Raw genomic sequence first — 15,190 nt, forward strand, 5'->3', positions numbered from 1 at the left:
CCCCCGCCCCCATTCATTCATCCTGCCTGGGCCTGGGAAAGATGTGCATTCTCTCAGACCCTGAGTGCTTTGAAGGCAGGGTGCTTTCCTACTGCCTCAAAGGGCTTGGGCAGGATAAATGGGCTGCGACTCAAGGGCGCTTAGGCTGCCACTGACCTGCACCCCAAAAGGAAAGAGTCTCCTGAAGGTGTTCTACCCTTATCCTTGATGCTTCTAGTCCCGGGCGCCTCTTTATCCCCTCGGTTGAAGGAGACCCAGAGTAGCGTGAGTCAACGTCCTAAGCCCGAGAAGGCCCCAGGGTCCCCGCCCCAGGGACCCCTATACTGGGCCAGAGTCTGTCTCCTCCAGGAAAGAGAAAGGATCTCACTGAAAGGTCGGCATCTCCCACCCTCCCCACCCCCCGCTGCGTTTCCGATGAATTACCTTGGGGGAGGGGCTGAATACTGCTGAGGGTACAGAAATGCTTTTGATGAATGAAACTCAATGGCTCGATCACTCCCAAAGGACAGGCAGGAATTGCCCACACCACGACTCCTCTCACCCCTTTAAAAAGTAAAAACACTTGGCAAAGGCCTCCCTAAATCCAGTCCCGCGTCCTCCGCCCTCAAGCTCAACAGCCGGAGCCGGGACACAAACAAGCACCAAATTACTAGGCGGGGAAGGTGCGGCGCCTTTAAGAGGTGGCGGGCAGCGCTGCCCCCTGGCGGCCGGTGAGGCCGCGCTTCCTCCGCCCCGGCGGGTCCAGCGGGCCGGCCGGCCGGGTCAGCTCGGCGGCGGCGGCGGCGGGGCCGGGCTCGGCGAGTGCGCGCGGGGACGAGGACGAAGGAGAAGTGGAGGCAGCGGGTGAGGACGGCGGGGCGGGGAGCGCGGGCGGCTGCGTGCGCCCCACCGAAGTCCGAGTGTACCGGGAAGGGCACGCGCCCGGCTGGGAACGGCCGTCCACGCCGCCGGGGCTCGGAGGGCGGGCCAGCTGGCGAGGCAGGGACGGAGGAGGGACTTGGGAGCGGCGCGCAGACCGAGCGCGGGGGCCTATCCTTTGCCGCCGCCGCCGCCGGAGGGCAGGTTGCTCGTCCCTGGGCGGCCGGAGGGAGGCGGGCTGGGCGTCGCCGGTGAGCTGGGGCCTCCCCTCTCTCCTCCGGGCCTGGCCCTGGTGCTGCGCTCGCGAACTTGCGCGCCGGCGAGCCCCGCGGGCGGCGGGGGCGGCCCCGGCGCAGCGGCAGCCAGTGGCATGCCGCGCTGAGCACCGCTCCCCCCGCCCGGGCGTCCGCCCCGCCCCGGCCCGCCCCGGCCCGCCTCTCCCGGCAGGACTGCGCGCCCGGAGCCCCGTTCCGCGTCCCCGCCGCCGGGAGGAGGTGCCCGCACGCTCGCGGCGCGCGCCGGGCAGCCAGACTCGGCCTGTGGGCGATTTCCTCCGGACCTGAGCTCCCCGCCCGAGGAGGAAGATGCAGACCTTTCTGAAAGGGAAGAGAGTTGGCTACTGGCTGAGCGAGAAGAAAATCAAGAAGCTGAATTTCCAGGCCTTCGCTGAGCTGTGCAGGTAAGGAGGAACGGGGCTCCGGCGCCCGGGGACCCCCCGGCCTGAGCCCAGCTCAACCCCAGGGGCTGTTTTGGGAGGTTAGAGCAAAACGGGAAGGAGCGGTGCCCGGGGACACTGAGTCCAAGGAGCCAGGTGGCTTGTGGTAGCCGCCGGCTGTGTTCGAGGGAAGCGGTGGCCAGTATGGGCGGTGTGGCACGGACCAGGGCTCTCAGGTGCACTGTGACCCCGGTGGGGAAACCTCCGGCTGCCCTGGACGCGGTGGGAGCGCTGCTAAAGGTGGCGGAGGGACCAGGGAAATTGAGGGATCCACGCTCTCTGCCTGTGGCTGGAGGTTACTTTTGGACTGGAGTGTTTTTCTTCCTTCGCCCCCTTCCCTTCGTGGTGGACACCAATGTTTGTGTGTTTGCAGACCACCTTCTATGTACTCTGCGTGTGCAGCTCTTGAAGCTGTCATTGCATATCACTAGGTTGAGCCGACGTGAAGCGAGTAGCAATACTTGGCATGTATGTGGTGATTTGCTGTCTCATTAGAGACTCGCACCAGCCTTGAGAATTGGCCAGGGTGGCGATTCTGGGCCACGTGTCTGAGAAAGGGGATCGATGTGCAGAGAGGTGGGGTACTATGCCTGGGGCTCCAGAACTAGGGAGTGGCTGGTGCAGAGGAGGTGCTGGGTAAATACATCTGGTGTAGGATGGCCTTCCTCTATTTGGCGCCCCCTCCCTTCCTGGTGCTCAATGGTGGAGACTTGGGGTGTTTCAATAAGATGGCATTCTTAATCCATTACAGAAGCTTCCAGTGTTGGGTCAGGTGTGCCTCCTAACTGGGATTTGGCCTTTGAGAAGCTATGAGTTAAATCCTGTACTCAATGAAAGCCTGAGAATCTGGCTTCCCAAGCCTTTTGCAAACTCTAGGTGGAAACCTTTTGTTATGCAGTGCTTCCACTTGGTAGATCTCATTCTTGAAAATGGGCCCCACTTGCATTTTCGTCCCTGCTGGGTCCTCAAACATGACCAAGACTTGAACAATTGGATTTCCTTGTCTCCTGGTGCGTGGAGCAAGTGTCCAGTCTGATCTGGCCTGCACGGGTGGGCAGGCAGGCAGGCAGCACCTCTGTGCCCCTCATGCCTGTCCCAAGGGCCTGCTGCTCCTTTGCCCCGTGCAATCCCTGAAGGCGCTTTTCTCCCAGCAGCCAGAGGGGCACACCTTGCGTAGAACAGCTCCTGTGTCTGCATCCTTGGTCAGTGGATGGAGTCGGCTGCCTTCTCTCAGGCCGGCTTCCCCAGGAGGAAGCAAGCTTTCCGTGGCCAGCAGGGCATACCCAATTCATGAGGAAATCAGGAGGAACTCAAGCCAGAGCTTCGAAAGGGGTCCGAGGACGTTTGGAACATTAAAAAAGGGCGCACTTGAACGTTGTACCGCAGATACACACACTTGTGGAAAATGAGCCCTAGACACTGAAGAAATGTGGAGACCTTTGCCTTGTTCTTGAAGTCTAATTCTGGTATGAGGTGCCGGAGCTCCCCCTGCAGTCCTCTAAGACTTGGGAAATCCCAGTTAAGACCTCGCACCCTTTTTACTGAGGTCTGGCTGTATTTGTGTCATCCTGTGTCTGTAGCTAAAGCAGGAGACTTGTCATCTGGTTGGTATGTTTTGCTCGGTAATTAGGAGGCTCTTGTAAAATACTTCCAGCCGAGACTCTGTGCTGGGTCCTCCTGCTGGACTTGCAGATTGGCTTTCCCTCCCTGTGGACCCCTCTGCCTTTAAATGGGGGTTCAAGGCAAGCTATGATGTCCACCATTCTGAGGGAAATCCAGCGTGGAGTGTTAATTTCCCTGAAAGGGTTGTGGCCCTTAGAGTTGAGTTGCTTTCTTCTGGCTAAAATAATGGCTTCGAAGAGAAGAAAGACCTAAGCTAAGTATTCTAGACTCTCAGGAAGCCCACTTTATGTTTTCCTTAGGGAAGCTTTAGACATTTTGTTACTTAAGCTTAAGAAGGAAAAGAAAACACCAAAAATAGTTTGTTTTTTTCCCGTTTCTTTTATTATTTTCTGGGGCAGCGCCTCCTGGTGGCAACATTTCTATACTGGGTGCAATTTGCTCCCACCCTGCAGAGGGTGACTGGAGCCCTTTGCTATTGTGTTTGGCGGGAATGCTGGTGCGATTTTAGTGGCTTCAAGAGGTGATGTGGACGGACACGTCATGTTTTCGACATTCACAATCTGGGGGTGCAGTGCTGCTCTTCTGATGGATGATTAATTGTTTGTGAATTTTCCAATGAAGAAGTCCAGAGATGTTTGAAAATGACTTGCAGCTCTGCTCCGAATGTTTGGGGCAGTGTCAGCGCCAGAGAGGCTGACCCCAGTGGACCAGGATGAGTTGTTTAGTTGAATGTCAGGCCTCATAAAAATCTTTGAGCAGGAAGGGATGTTGGAGATCCTCTCATCCAGCCCTTTGTTTTACAAATGGGGAAACAGGCCTGAGAGCCTGCAGGTTCCCTATGTTTGTTCTTTTTGTTTAACTTCTAACCTGCCGACCTTGAGACCCCCAAAGAAAGCCAGTCCTTTTTCCCTGGGCACCTCTGACAGTAAGGTGGACCCCTTGTTACCTTCACAGGGGTCCAGCTGCTGCCATCTTGTCCTGGGGATACTTTTCTTTGCAAGGCTGAGTCATGCCTTTAGCAGCTATAATGCCTCGTTCTCCGATCGGAGAACATGGGTGGTTTCGCACATTGGTGGCGTCAGTAGGTGTTTGGAGCCTGGTCCTGCCAGGCTCCCTTTGGTAGACAGAAGGGCCACCCCTTCAAACCCTTGGTGCACCTTGCTAGGCGGGCCCTCTGACTAGTCAACAGATGGGCCTTTGACTCAGCTTGTTTTTTTATGGTGCTGTGTGTTCCTGTCACTCTCCTGCTTCTTCCCATCGGGGACCTGGCTTGTTCTCTTTTACCACCCCCCTTCCTTCCCTTTCCCCTTCCCCTAATGCTGGAGCAACCTCCCAGCTCCCTCACACCCTCTTTGTGGCTTTTTCAAGATGCCCAGAAGGGACTTCAGAGGGAGTGCAAAGAAATAAAGCTGTTGGTTGGAAATGTGGGGTGATTTTTAACGGTTTAATTCTCCACAGGGCCATGTTTGGAAATGCTGGCCGACCCCGGTTCCCTGTGTTCATGTTTCCCGTATCTCTCCTCCATCTCCTTGCCATCTTCCCACCCTTTCCTATGGCTGAACCTGTGCTGCAGGAGGTGGTGAAAAGGCACGAGACTTTGGGGAGCAAAATGGAGGTGACCCTCTGTCTGTCGTTGCTGTAATAGTCACTGACTTTTTAATGGGGTCCTTCCAGCTGCCTCATCTCACTTCATCCTCTCAGCAGTGCAGAGACGGAGGGATGGGGAAACTGAGGCCCAGGGAGTGGAAGGGACTTGCACAGCCAGTTGGGCTTCCCTGAGCCCAGTCCTGGGGCCTCTGTACCTGAGAACACGGCTTCCTCGTTTAAGCCTCTCCTTTGCCCAGGTTAGCCTGGGGCTTCCTAGAGGTTCCAAAAGCAGAAGAATGTCTGTGAAGCTCTCGTCCTTGAGAAACTTGAAGGCCAGCTGCGCAGACTAACCTGCAGGAAATCTGTTGATGGTGCAACCTCAGACCCATGTTACTGATGCAGGCTTTCCTGCAGGGCACCCTTTGCACAGCTCCCCCAGAAGGAACTAGGCCGGAGTCCATGCTGACTCTAGTTCACTGCGCGCCTTCCGGAGTCCAGGCCTGGCTGGTGGGGCAGCGGGGTGGAGCCCCTGCCCTCCCAGAGCTGGGAGCGTGGTGTTAACAGTAACGATGGCCTGGGAGGCATGTCAGGGAGCTTAGGGTGCTGCTGTCCCTTCCCCTACTTTCCTTCCTGCAGAAGGCGGCGTCTGAAAGGTCCCTTTCTGCTGGGGTGGTTTCCCATTCTAGGGTGCGGTTCTTTTGGGAGATTCTTAGGGGGAGGAAGGAGGGTCTTTTTCAGGATTAAGTGATGCTGGTCTGTGGGTGGGTATTTTTCTGTTTGTCTTAATGTCTGGATTTGGCACCGTTTTGGGGGTGTGGGGATGGGAGGAGGTACTGACAGTGTTCCCTTGCAGCAGTGCATGGGGACTGTCCATAACCCGGCCTTGCAGATAAACACTTCCCACCGGCCGGCCCCTGTGGGAGTAAACTGGACTTCCAGGGGGAGAAGACGTCCATCTGGGCACTGCTGTCTGGCTCCACCTGTGACCCTGGGCACGTGCCTTAACCTCGGTGCCTCAGTGTGCCCATCTATGAAGTGAGGCTAGTAACAGCACTTAGGGTTAGGGTTAGGGTGCATTACAGGAGTCGCTGTGCTGGACGTGTACAGTGCCCGCAACTCTGTAATGGTGGTTGCTGCTGGTTTTGCTGTTGTTGCTCCCTGTGCTTGGGGAGCGGGGGAGTGGGCTTCTGCCCACGAATGCCCCTCTAGTCCGTGATCTTTGGCAGATTTAGTGTTCCTGGTTTGGGCAGTTTGACGCAGCCTGAAATCATGATGGAAGCTAACTGATCATCCTGCTGGGGTGTGGGGAATGTGGGGCCCGCCCCACCTGGCAGCCTCCCAACATGGATTGTTCTCCTTTAACACGCGGCCCATCGGAATCTTACAGCTGCCCCAGCGGCAAGGGTGCTGTCCTCACCTATTTTATGCATGGGGAACCTGAGAAAATTAAACTTTAATGCAAAATGCTACTTTCATTTTTTAAATTTTTATTAGTTTCAGGTGTACAAAACAAGGTACTAGACATTTACATACAACCTTCACAAAGAGATAACCCCCTCCCCCCATTTTTTTTTTTTTTAAGTTTAAAGATTCAAGAAGAGTTTGTGTTGGGTTTTCTGACAATGCCATGAGTCTCCATAAGCAATCATGCTACTATTATTAGCCAACGATTATTGTTTTCTTTATCGCTTTGAATATGTAATACATGCACGTTTTTTAAAAAAATCAGAGGACTCACAGTACACAATGAAAAGTCAGTTTCCTTGTTCTCCGGTTCCGGTCACTTAGGGACAACTGCTGTCGGCAGTCTCCCTCCGTAGGTGTATTGTGCAAACACGGGCACACGCGTGTGCAGGTGTCTCCATACGCACTACCTATTTTATTGGTTGCATGAACACCGCAACTTAGAGAAATTGCACATCGCTGCTTCGTTTGCAGATAGTTCTGTATTATTATTATGTCTTATTTCTTTACTGGTAGTGGGATCCAGCTCGTAAAACGATGGACCGTGTTTTCTGCCCTGTGGTTGGCTTCTGCCCGTGTAGACAGTGGGGCAGTGAGTCCTCTGCCCCATTCATTGCCTGGTGCTCACTGCCAGGTGAGTGAATGCTGGGTCGACGGGCATAGGTGTTTGACTTTTTCTTGGGCGTTCTGAAACTACTCACAAAGGACAGTGAAGGCAGGGCCTGTTACCCACACCCACCCCAGGGCAGTGGCCAACCTTTTTGATCCTGGCCATATACATGGGTGAGAAATGGTACTTTATTTTGCATTTCTCTTATGACGGTGAGATTGAATTCACACTGTGGGGGCTGACTGCATTAGACAGGCCCTGGGCAGAGCGGGGCTCACCTGCCCCACAGGCTGGGGCCTCCACTCCTAACCACTGGGCCATCCTACCTCCGCTGGTTGTTTCTCCCACATGGGTTAGCAGGTTTGGGCATTCAGTAAATGCTTAGTGAAGCGCCTCATGAGTGTAATTCCTGAACAGTGGGATGTAAATAGGGGTTTTGTTCCTACTCATGTTTTGAATTCAGCTGGTACACTAGCCTTTTTTTTAAAAAAATTTTTTTATTGGGGAATATTGGGGAACAGTGTGTTTTTCCAGGACCCATCAGTTCCAAGTCAAGTCGTTGTTTTCAGTCTAGTTATGGAGGGTACAGCTCACTGGCCCATGTGGGAATTGAACCGGCGACCTTGGTGTTACGAGCACTACGCTCTAACTAACTGAGCCAACCGGCCGCCCTACGCTAGGTTTTTGAAGGAATGTTCTGGTACCTCCTTTTAAAAGGTAAGATTCATTTTCAAAAGCAATTCGTCATTCTGGAGCTGTGTACCTACTCCTTCCCTGGCAAAGCCACGGCCTTAAACACCTTCCCGCTTTGCGTATGAATCGGGCCCAACTCAGCCTTTCCCCCTCTGCTGGCCCTGGGGAAGTGGCCTTGCTTTGGGGAGACTGCTGGACTCCCAAGAGGGGTGGCTAGTCCAAGGCCCCGCAGTGGTGTATGGTAGGGGGCTTGCCAGCTGCCAAACCAGTGCCCCCTCCCTGTCCCCTGTTGAAGCCTCCTTTCAAACAGCTCTTCTTCAGGAGTTTGGGACGAGGGTGCCTATTGGAGCAGCCAGACCATTGCCACTGGGCTCTTTGAATTCCACCTGCTGCTTTGTCCTGCCTGCTGCAAGCCGCCCTCAGGACGCAGCTGCCCTGTGGCCTGTGCCTCCCAGCTGGGCCTCATGCGCTGGATTCTGTAGGCCTGTCATGGTGCCTGGCTGAGGATCAGGACAGCCCTTAGGGATGCCCCAACCCCTCACTTTTAGGGCTCAGGGGATGGGTATGTCATTGGCTGTGGAGATTTGAGAAACACTCTCACGAGGGACCCTCAGACTCCGGCCCCCTCTCCCCTCAGGTCCCTGGTTGCTGGGTGTCCACCCACGGTGGCCAGAAACTATCCCACCATGTTAACTGCTTTTGGTGTTTGGTGCAGTTCTGCTGTCAGAGCCCAACCGGGTGGACTCTTCTAAGGTGTCAGCCACCCCTGGAGGGAGAATCAGGACACACAGTCAGGTCAAGGCCCCTCCCAGAGCCCACTTCTGGGAGATGCCCTTTCCCTCAGAATCTTCAACCCCAGTGACCCCTGCCCCGCTCCCCAGCAGCTGGCTATTTCTTTCTGGTTTTGCTTGCTGGTCTCTCCTTTGAAAAGTGGGTGCCATGAAGGGAGAGGCCCTGGCAGTTTTGTTCACCGCTGAAACCCCAGTGTCTGTGCCAGTGCACATAGTAGGAACTACTGTGTTTCCCTGAAAATAAGACCTAGCCAGACAGTCAGCTCTAGTGAGTCTTTGGAGCAAAAATTAATATGAGGCTGGGTATAATATAATATAATATAATATAATACTGGGTCTTATATAGTAATAATATAAATATAATACCACGTATAACATGATATAATACAATATAACATAATATAAGACCAGGTCTTATATTAATTTTTGCTCCAAAAGATGCATTGGAGCTGATTGTCCAGCTAGGTCTTATTTTCGGGGAACACAGGAATGAGAGTTTGTTAGTGGATGAAGGAACTGACCGGCGGGTTTTGGAAGCCTTTTCCATGTCCCTGTGGCTCAGACAAAAGCCACTTGTCACTCAAGTGCTCTGTGCCAGGAAAGAAACCCCAGGGGTGAGGGGATATGGGGGGTTGAGGTGAAGGGTCAAGGTGTTGGGTCCCAGGTCAGGGCGGAGCTCGGTGGCTTCATTTCTTCATTCTTTTCTTCACTCAGCAAATCCTGAGCACCCAGCCTGGCTGGCCTTTGTGGTGCTGGTCCCTGCCCCTGTGTACCTAGACGCGTGGTGACGAGGTAGAGGTGGTAAAGCGCACACAGATACATTTAAAATGCTACAAGGTGTCATTAGACCCAGGAAGCCTGCCAACGGGAGAGAGCCATGCCAAGGCTGGCTGCAGCCACTTGAGCGGTCTGTGGTCCAAGAAGGCCTCTCCAAGGGGGGGACATTTAAGGAGGGGCCGAGAGCCCTTTCTTCTAGGAGCTAAAGAGTGACAGGGCGGGTGGTGTCTGCCTCCTAGAGGCCACACACCCTGGCCTGCCTCTGACAGAGCCCTGGTTCCGTGTGGACTGAGGGCAGACATCCAGGGAAGGGCAGGCCAGGTTTCACGTTAGACGGGTGGTCAAAAGAGGCAGCAGGGTGTTGTCCTTTGGTAGCCTCGCCTCCTGAGAGTGTGAGGTTGCAGCTGCGCTCTGGGGCCCAGGACTGGAGGCCACGTGCTCCAGCCTCTGTGTTCGGCAATGAGCGGTTCTGGGCCTTGAGGGCCTCAGGTGAGGAGAGGTGTGGGGATCCCATGGCCCTCGTGGACCCTCGCCCATGACCTTTCACAAAACTCAGGTTAGGCCTCAGGAACCCAAGGGCCCCATGGGAGCCACACCAGATACCCGTTCTCTTTAATAATCATTTGCCTTCTTCCAGGCAGTGTTTGCGCAGAACTTGCTCAACAAAAGAAGCACCTGGGGCACCAGTGAAAAACACACATCCCTGAACCCAGCCCTCCCTCGTAAAACTCTCCAGGGCAGGGGTCTGGGAGTCTCCTCTGAACATGTGCCCTCGTGATTCCTCTGGGAAACTGACACTGTCATTACTAGGCCTCACCCCAAAAACTGTCAGGCGTGTTTAACACCAAGTTAAACAGGCTAGTGGTCTCCTTACTGTAGGGCCGCAGGGGGACAAGGGCTCCTCAGCATGGCATTTGGGAGCTAAACGTTCCCAGGCCGGTCTGTCCCCAGAGACCCTGTGCAGGGACTTGTGTTCCCCAGAGCTCCCACCACACCATCCGCTGCCTCCGCTGAGCCTTACTGCACAGAGGGAGGCAGGGCAGGAGCCCCAGGGGCCCGTCCAGCTCCCCCTGCTGCCTGCTACCTTTCGGGCAGTCCTCGCTCCCCAGCCTCTGACTGCTGGTTTGCCCTGGGATGTATTTAAAGGGGATCCCAAGTCTGGGCAGGAGCTGGGTTTTGTACAGGAGACACTCCTGGGGATTGGCTTGGCCCGGTGTGACACTGATTGTCAGGCCGGGCTGGACGCAGGGCCGTAGTACAGCTGCTGCTGTTTTCCTGTGCACTTTGCTCTACAAACCCATTGGCTCCCATCAGCTGCCTGCGTGCTTGGGTCTTGGAGCCTGCGCCGTGAAAGCAGGACTTGGGCTCGTCCAGGCAGCCCTCCATGCATCAGAAGTGCTGTGCTGAGGTTCCCCTCTGCTCCTGCTTAAATCAGTGGCTCGCAGCAGATTTCAGAGCTTAGTGAGGGCCAGGTCCTACTGCAGATCGGAAATCTGCCCTCCAAGCCAGGTGGTACGTCTCCATTTGCTGGATGAGAACTCCAAGGCTTAGGGAGGGGTGAGATGACTTTCCTGGTCACTCGTGACCGACAGAGCTGGGATTCACCCTTGAGGCTGGTTGTTGCCTGAAACCATGCTGTTTCTACCCTGCCAGGTTGCTTTCTTAATACTGAATGTGACATCTGGGCACCATTGTCTTGATACCCAGTTTCAGAAGAAAAATCAAGGCGTTCTTTTCTGAGCCTGTTCTGCATGCACTAGGTGGTGACATGGCAGGGAACTTGGAACACAGGACTCGCTCAACGAGCAGTGGGTGACTGGGCAAGCCATTCTGCCCCCCCAAGCCTCTGCCCTCCATGTGTACAGTGGGTGAAATACACCCACCTCTATGGCTGGTGAGCCTGGCAGGTGCATAACAAGTGATGGGATTTCCCCTCCCCCCAGGGGGCCACCTCCCATGCACTCCGTCCTGACCGAGGTGGGGCCTGGGGCCTTTGACACATGTCTGGTGGGAGCCCCAGTCCAGGGCAGACTGGTGGCCTCCCTGCCTCCTTCCCCCGCCTTTACCTGGTGTGGGGGTCCTGCAGTGCCAGTGATCAGGACAGGACACGGCCGCAGCCCCCCAGCTCACTGCTTCCTGGGAGGGCGGGGGGCTGGTAGGGGGTGCAGAGGATGCCCCATAGGAGTTTCGCTTTCATTTCTGCCTCACCCAGCTTCCAGCAGCCTTCGAGGCCTGGGGCGTGGAGGTGAGGAAACATCCGGTCTGGTGCAGGTTCCTGCACCCCCCGCAGCCCCCCACGTGCCACCCATCTCCTTTTTAAAAAACGCCCTCTTTGTTCCTTCGTGCAGTTTCATGGCATGTATTGAGTGCCTGCTGCTTGCTGCCACTCTTGGGTCCTGGGGATCCTACAGCAGTGAGCACTGCAGAGTCCCCTCTGGCCCCAGGAACTGCCCGAGGCCGTGACACCTCTTCCCTACAGGGCACAGGGGTGCTCTTTGTTTTCCCACAGGGGCTAGGGGGAACTCTTGGGGAGAAGAGGGGCATGTTGACACGTGTGAGGGTGTTTGTTCCTGCCGTCTCAGGGTCCTGGGCATCTCTCTAAGGAATGCCCAGTGCTGTTGGTTCTCTCTGGATGGCATTTCCTTTTTACACCCCACCCCGCATTACAGATGGAAGATGAGGCCCAGGAAAAAGACGCACAGTGAGCCCTAAGTTGTACAGCTGGTAGGTGGGGCAGCTTGGATTTGAACCTGGTTTGGTTGACAGTAAAGCTTCTTTTCTTTAAGATTTCATTCTTAAAAGTCCTAACTTTCACTATGGGACCCTCGAAAAAGAAAAGGAATTCTAGTTCTGGCCATTCTGGCAGAATGGCATGTCTGGGCAGGGGCTTCGGGATCCTGCTGGGAAGGAGCTCTGCTTCCTGCGGAATGCGCCCCCAAGCCGCTTGGCCCCCACCCTGACCGGGTGCAGCCACGCTCTGGTCTGTGCATAAGGAGGTTTGGTGCTCGGTTCCTTGCTGCTCTGGGCCTCTGGGCCTCACTCACCGAGGGCTGAGCGGGTTCCCGTGGGCAGGGGGCCGAGGCGGGCAGCAGGTCCTTCTCCAACAGTGCTCACCAGCCTTCGCCGGAGACGGCAAACTCGGCAAACTCGTCCCTGCAGGGCGTTCTTTTCAGTGGTAGGAGAACTGTTCAGCCCCGGAAATATCAGTGGCTCCCACTTTAGGAGCTCCAGCTGCGGGCCTGGAGGCTCTCAGTCCACATGTGGAAACTGAGGCTCAGAGAGGGTGAGTGACCTGCCCGGCGTTTTGTAGCTGGCCGCTTTTGGGGGTGGCATTTGAACAACAGTCTATGTGCATCCTACGCCCATACCTTTGGCCATTACAGAGTTAGATGAGGGGGTAGCTTTTCTTTTCTCTCAGCTCTTCTCCAATGACCGGCTGTCCCCAGTTCCCCTTAGTTATTATCTTTTCTCCTTTTCCTTTTCAATTTCAATTGGTTGCCTTGCCTCCCTGGAGTCAGGAAATTAGATGTTGACTCAGTTGCTACCTACTCAGGCTGGGGAGGCCAGCCATGGCTTTGCCCAGCAGCCTGCCATCTGTCTGTGGATGCCAGCTTTGGGCTGCCTAGTTTGTGAAGTGCTCTGTCCATAGTGTCTGGCAGAGTCCCAGCATCCTGCCATTCCCACCTCGTCCTGCTCCTTCCTTGAGATGCTTTGGGCCAGTGTGGATGGAGCCCACTCTTCTGTTTAAACTGCCACTCGTGTCCCTTCTTGGGGGTCACGTTGGGAAACTTGGAGCTCTATCTTGTGAAGCTGGAAGCCTCGAGGGTCTTGGAAGCTCCTTGGAATGACTTCAAAAAGCCTGGGGGCTGGCCCTCAGCTCCAAAAGGGGAGGATGCTTGCTGCATTCTGGCTGTGTGACTTTGGGCCAAGTGACTTAACCTCTCTGAGCCTTTAGTTTCTGCATCTGAAATGGGAATTTGAATGCCAGACTGCAGCAGGCTAGTTTTGCAGACTGGGAGAGCTGAGGCAGCAGAGTCCTTAGCATGGAGCTTGGCCCTTGGTAAGTGCACAGTAACTCAGGCTGGAACCGGCCATTAAAGGCTGACGGAACTGTTTACCAGGAGCTTATGTTTGAGCATCCCTCACATCTGGGAAGAAGATGGGCAACTGAGGAATGTAACTGCAGAAGCCTCTTAGGATGGGTGACTCAGGGTGTTCTGGCTTCTCTCTGGGCCTTGGTTTCCTCCTAGGTAAGAGTCTGGGCCTTGGAGGGGCTCAGCATGCAAACGTCTTCCTTTCTTGTGAGGGCCAGAGACTGGCTCTGAAGGATTGGCGCCGGCGGGTTGGGGGGCGCTGTCCCTCACTCCCACAGCCTGTAGTCACACCGTCATGTCTACAGGTGATAGCAGAGTAAACCTCCTTTGCTGGTGAGGTGCAGAGGTGCCTGGTCTTTGAGCCGGAGGGGTCTTTGCAGATGAGGATTCGCAGCTGGGAGCGGCCCACGTTGCAGGTTCCTGCACAGAGCGACGCAGCCTGAGAGGCGGCCCGAAGAGCTGGGCTTCGGCTCCAGAGCCCACAGCGCCCCTCCTTTGGCCTCCAGGGAACCTTGGTCTGTTCTGTTCTGGCCCACCTTTGGCGGACTCTGCCCCTGCCTGGCCAGCATGAGCAGTTTTGGTCAATGGGCTCAGGTGGTCATGAACCCCTGGACCCCACTCCGGTGGTTTATCTTTCCTCCAGCCTTGTTGGGGAGTGCTGAAGGGACAAGCTCTTAGGGTTTGCGGTTCTCCTCAGGGTAAGGGGGGAGTGGGTGGGCAGCCATTTGGGACATGGGCAGCTCTGTGGGTGCCTCTGAACTGGGTCTCCCGAGAGCGAGACCTGTGGACTGGGCCGTGTGCCTGCAAATCTGGCCCCATTGCTGGAGGACGCCACAGGGCAGCTGTGTTCTCTGGTCCTCTCTCAATCAGCCAACAGATGTGGGGAGTTGTCAGGATGAGGTTCATGGAAATGAACTTCATTTGGAAACAAAGTTAGTGGAAAATCAGTGTATGGCTGATGCCTGCAAGCCGCAGGGGTGTACTGGTTCCGACGGAAACTCAGAGCCCATTGGGTTCGTTAGTAAAGGGGCTCCTGTAGGTGTTAACTCCATGGAGCGTTCAGGCTTCAGGTAGAGGTGGATTCAGGGGCTCGGTCGATGTCCTCAGGACCTGGTCTTCTGCCGTCCTCGTCTCCGAGTTGGCTTCATCCTTAGGCCCGCGTGGTGCAAGGTGAGTCCTCACGACTGTCCTTTATGCTGAGCCAGCGCCGTCCGAGTCCCTTGTGTGTTATCCCATTCGATCTGCATTACAAGCTGTGAGCGTGGGGCGTTTAGGGCCCGTTTCCCAACAGAAGAAAGGGAGGCACAGAGGGGTCCAGTAACTTGCCCACGGTTACACGGCTAGTGAGTGGCAGAGCTGGGATTCAGACCTGGCAGGTTGGCCTCCATGCCTCCCTCCACATCAGATGCAGGTCCCACGGGACCCGGGATTCATTCTGATGGCCCCTGATCGGTCCCTGAACCAGTCGCCTGGGCCAGCAGTGCCCCATTACCTGTTACATGGCCTAGTGTGGTCAAGGAGGACCCTAACTGGAAGCTGGAACTGTGCCCTCAAGACAGTGGGTAGCCAGGGGGAGGTGGGGGGCCTTCCCCCAGCCTTTGGGGGTTTGTACACAGTCTCCAGGGCCAGGTGCTGTTCCTAGATGGCAGTGACGAGTCCCCCACAAGTCAGAGCCTAAAGCTGGGTTCCTGGCTTCATCTTTGCTCCTCAGATAAACCTGAGTGTGGTTCATTCCCAGCGGGATGCGGGCAGATTCTGAGCGCCCTGGGCAGTGCACGTTGTGGAGGAAGGGCTTATGTAATCCTGCCTCCAGGGCTGGGGCTGGGGACCGGGAGGAAGGCTGATGGCTCCCTGCCCTGGGGCGCTGTGCAGAACCTTGGTGTTTTGACATTGAGTGTTTTGGGTGAAACAGTCCCGTGTTATATAAACACACCATCGCCTGTTGCTGTCTGTCCCTGTCCCGTGTGAGGGGAGCATT

General features: G+C 55.6%; 1 protein-coding gene across 2 annotated transcripts in view; it reads left to right on the forward strand.

Moving 5' to 3' along the window:
* The first annotated feature begins 716 nt into the window (after positions 1-716).
* Positions 717-15,190, forward strand: part of ITPK1 (inositol-tetrakisphosphate 1-kinase) — a 151,240-nt gene continuing 136,766 nt past the window's right edge. Inside the window, exons 1-2 of one of the 2 annotated variants that reach the window (XM_033108368.1) lie at positions 717-843; positions 1,306-1,537. In XM_033108368.1, the coding sequence (XP_032964259.1) occupies positions 1,443-1,537 (95 nt within the window). In that variant the 5' untranslated portion in view covers positions 717-843; positions 1,306-1,442. Of the gene's footprint in view, positions 844-1,305; positions 1,538-15,190 lie in introns of those variants that run through there. The other variant, XM_033108369.1, reaches the window with a different exon arrangement.

The sequence above is a fragment of the Rhinolophus ferrumequinum genome, chromosome 6 (assembly GCF_004115265.2).
Source record: "Rhinolophus ferrumequinum isolate MPI-CBG mRhiFer1 chromosome 6, mRhiFer1_v1.p, whole genome shotgun sequence".
NCBI classification, from domain to species: domain Eukaryota; kingdom Metazoa; phylum Chordata; class Mammalia; order Chiroptera; family Rhinolophidae; genus Rhinolophus; species Rhinolophus ferrumequinum.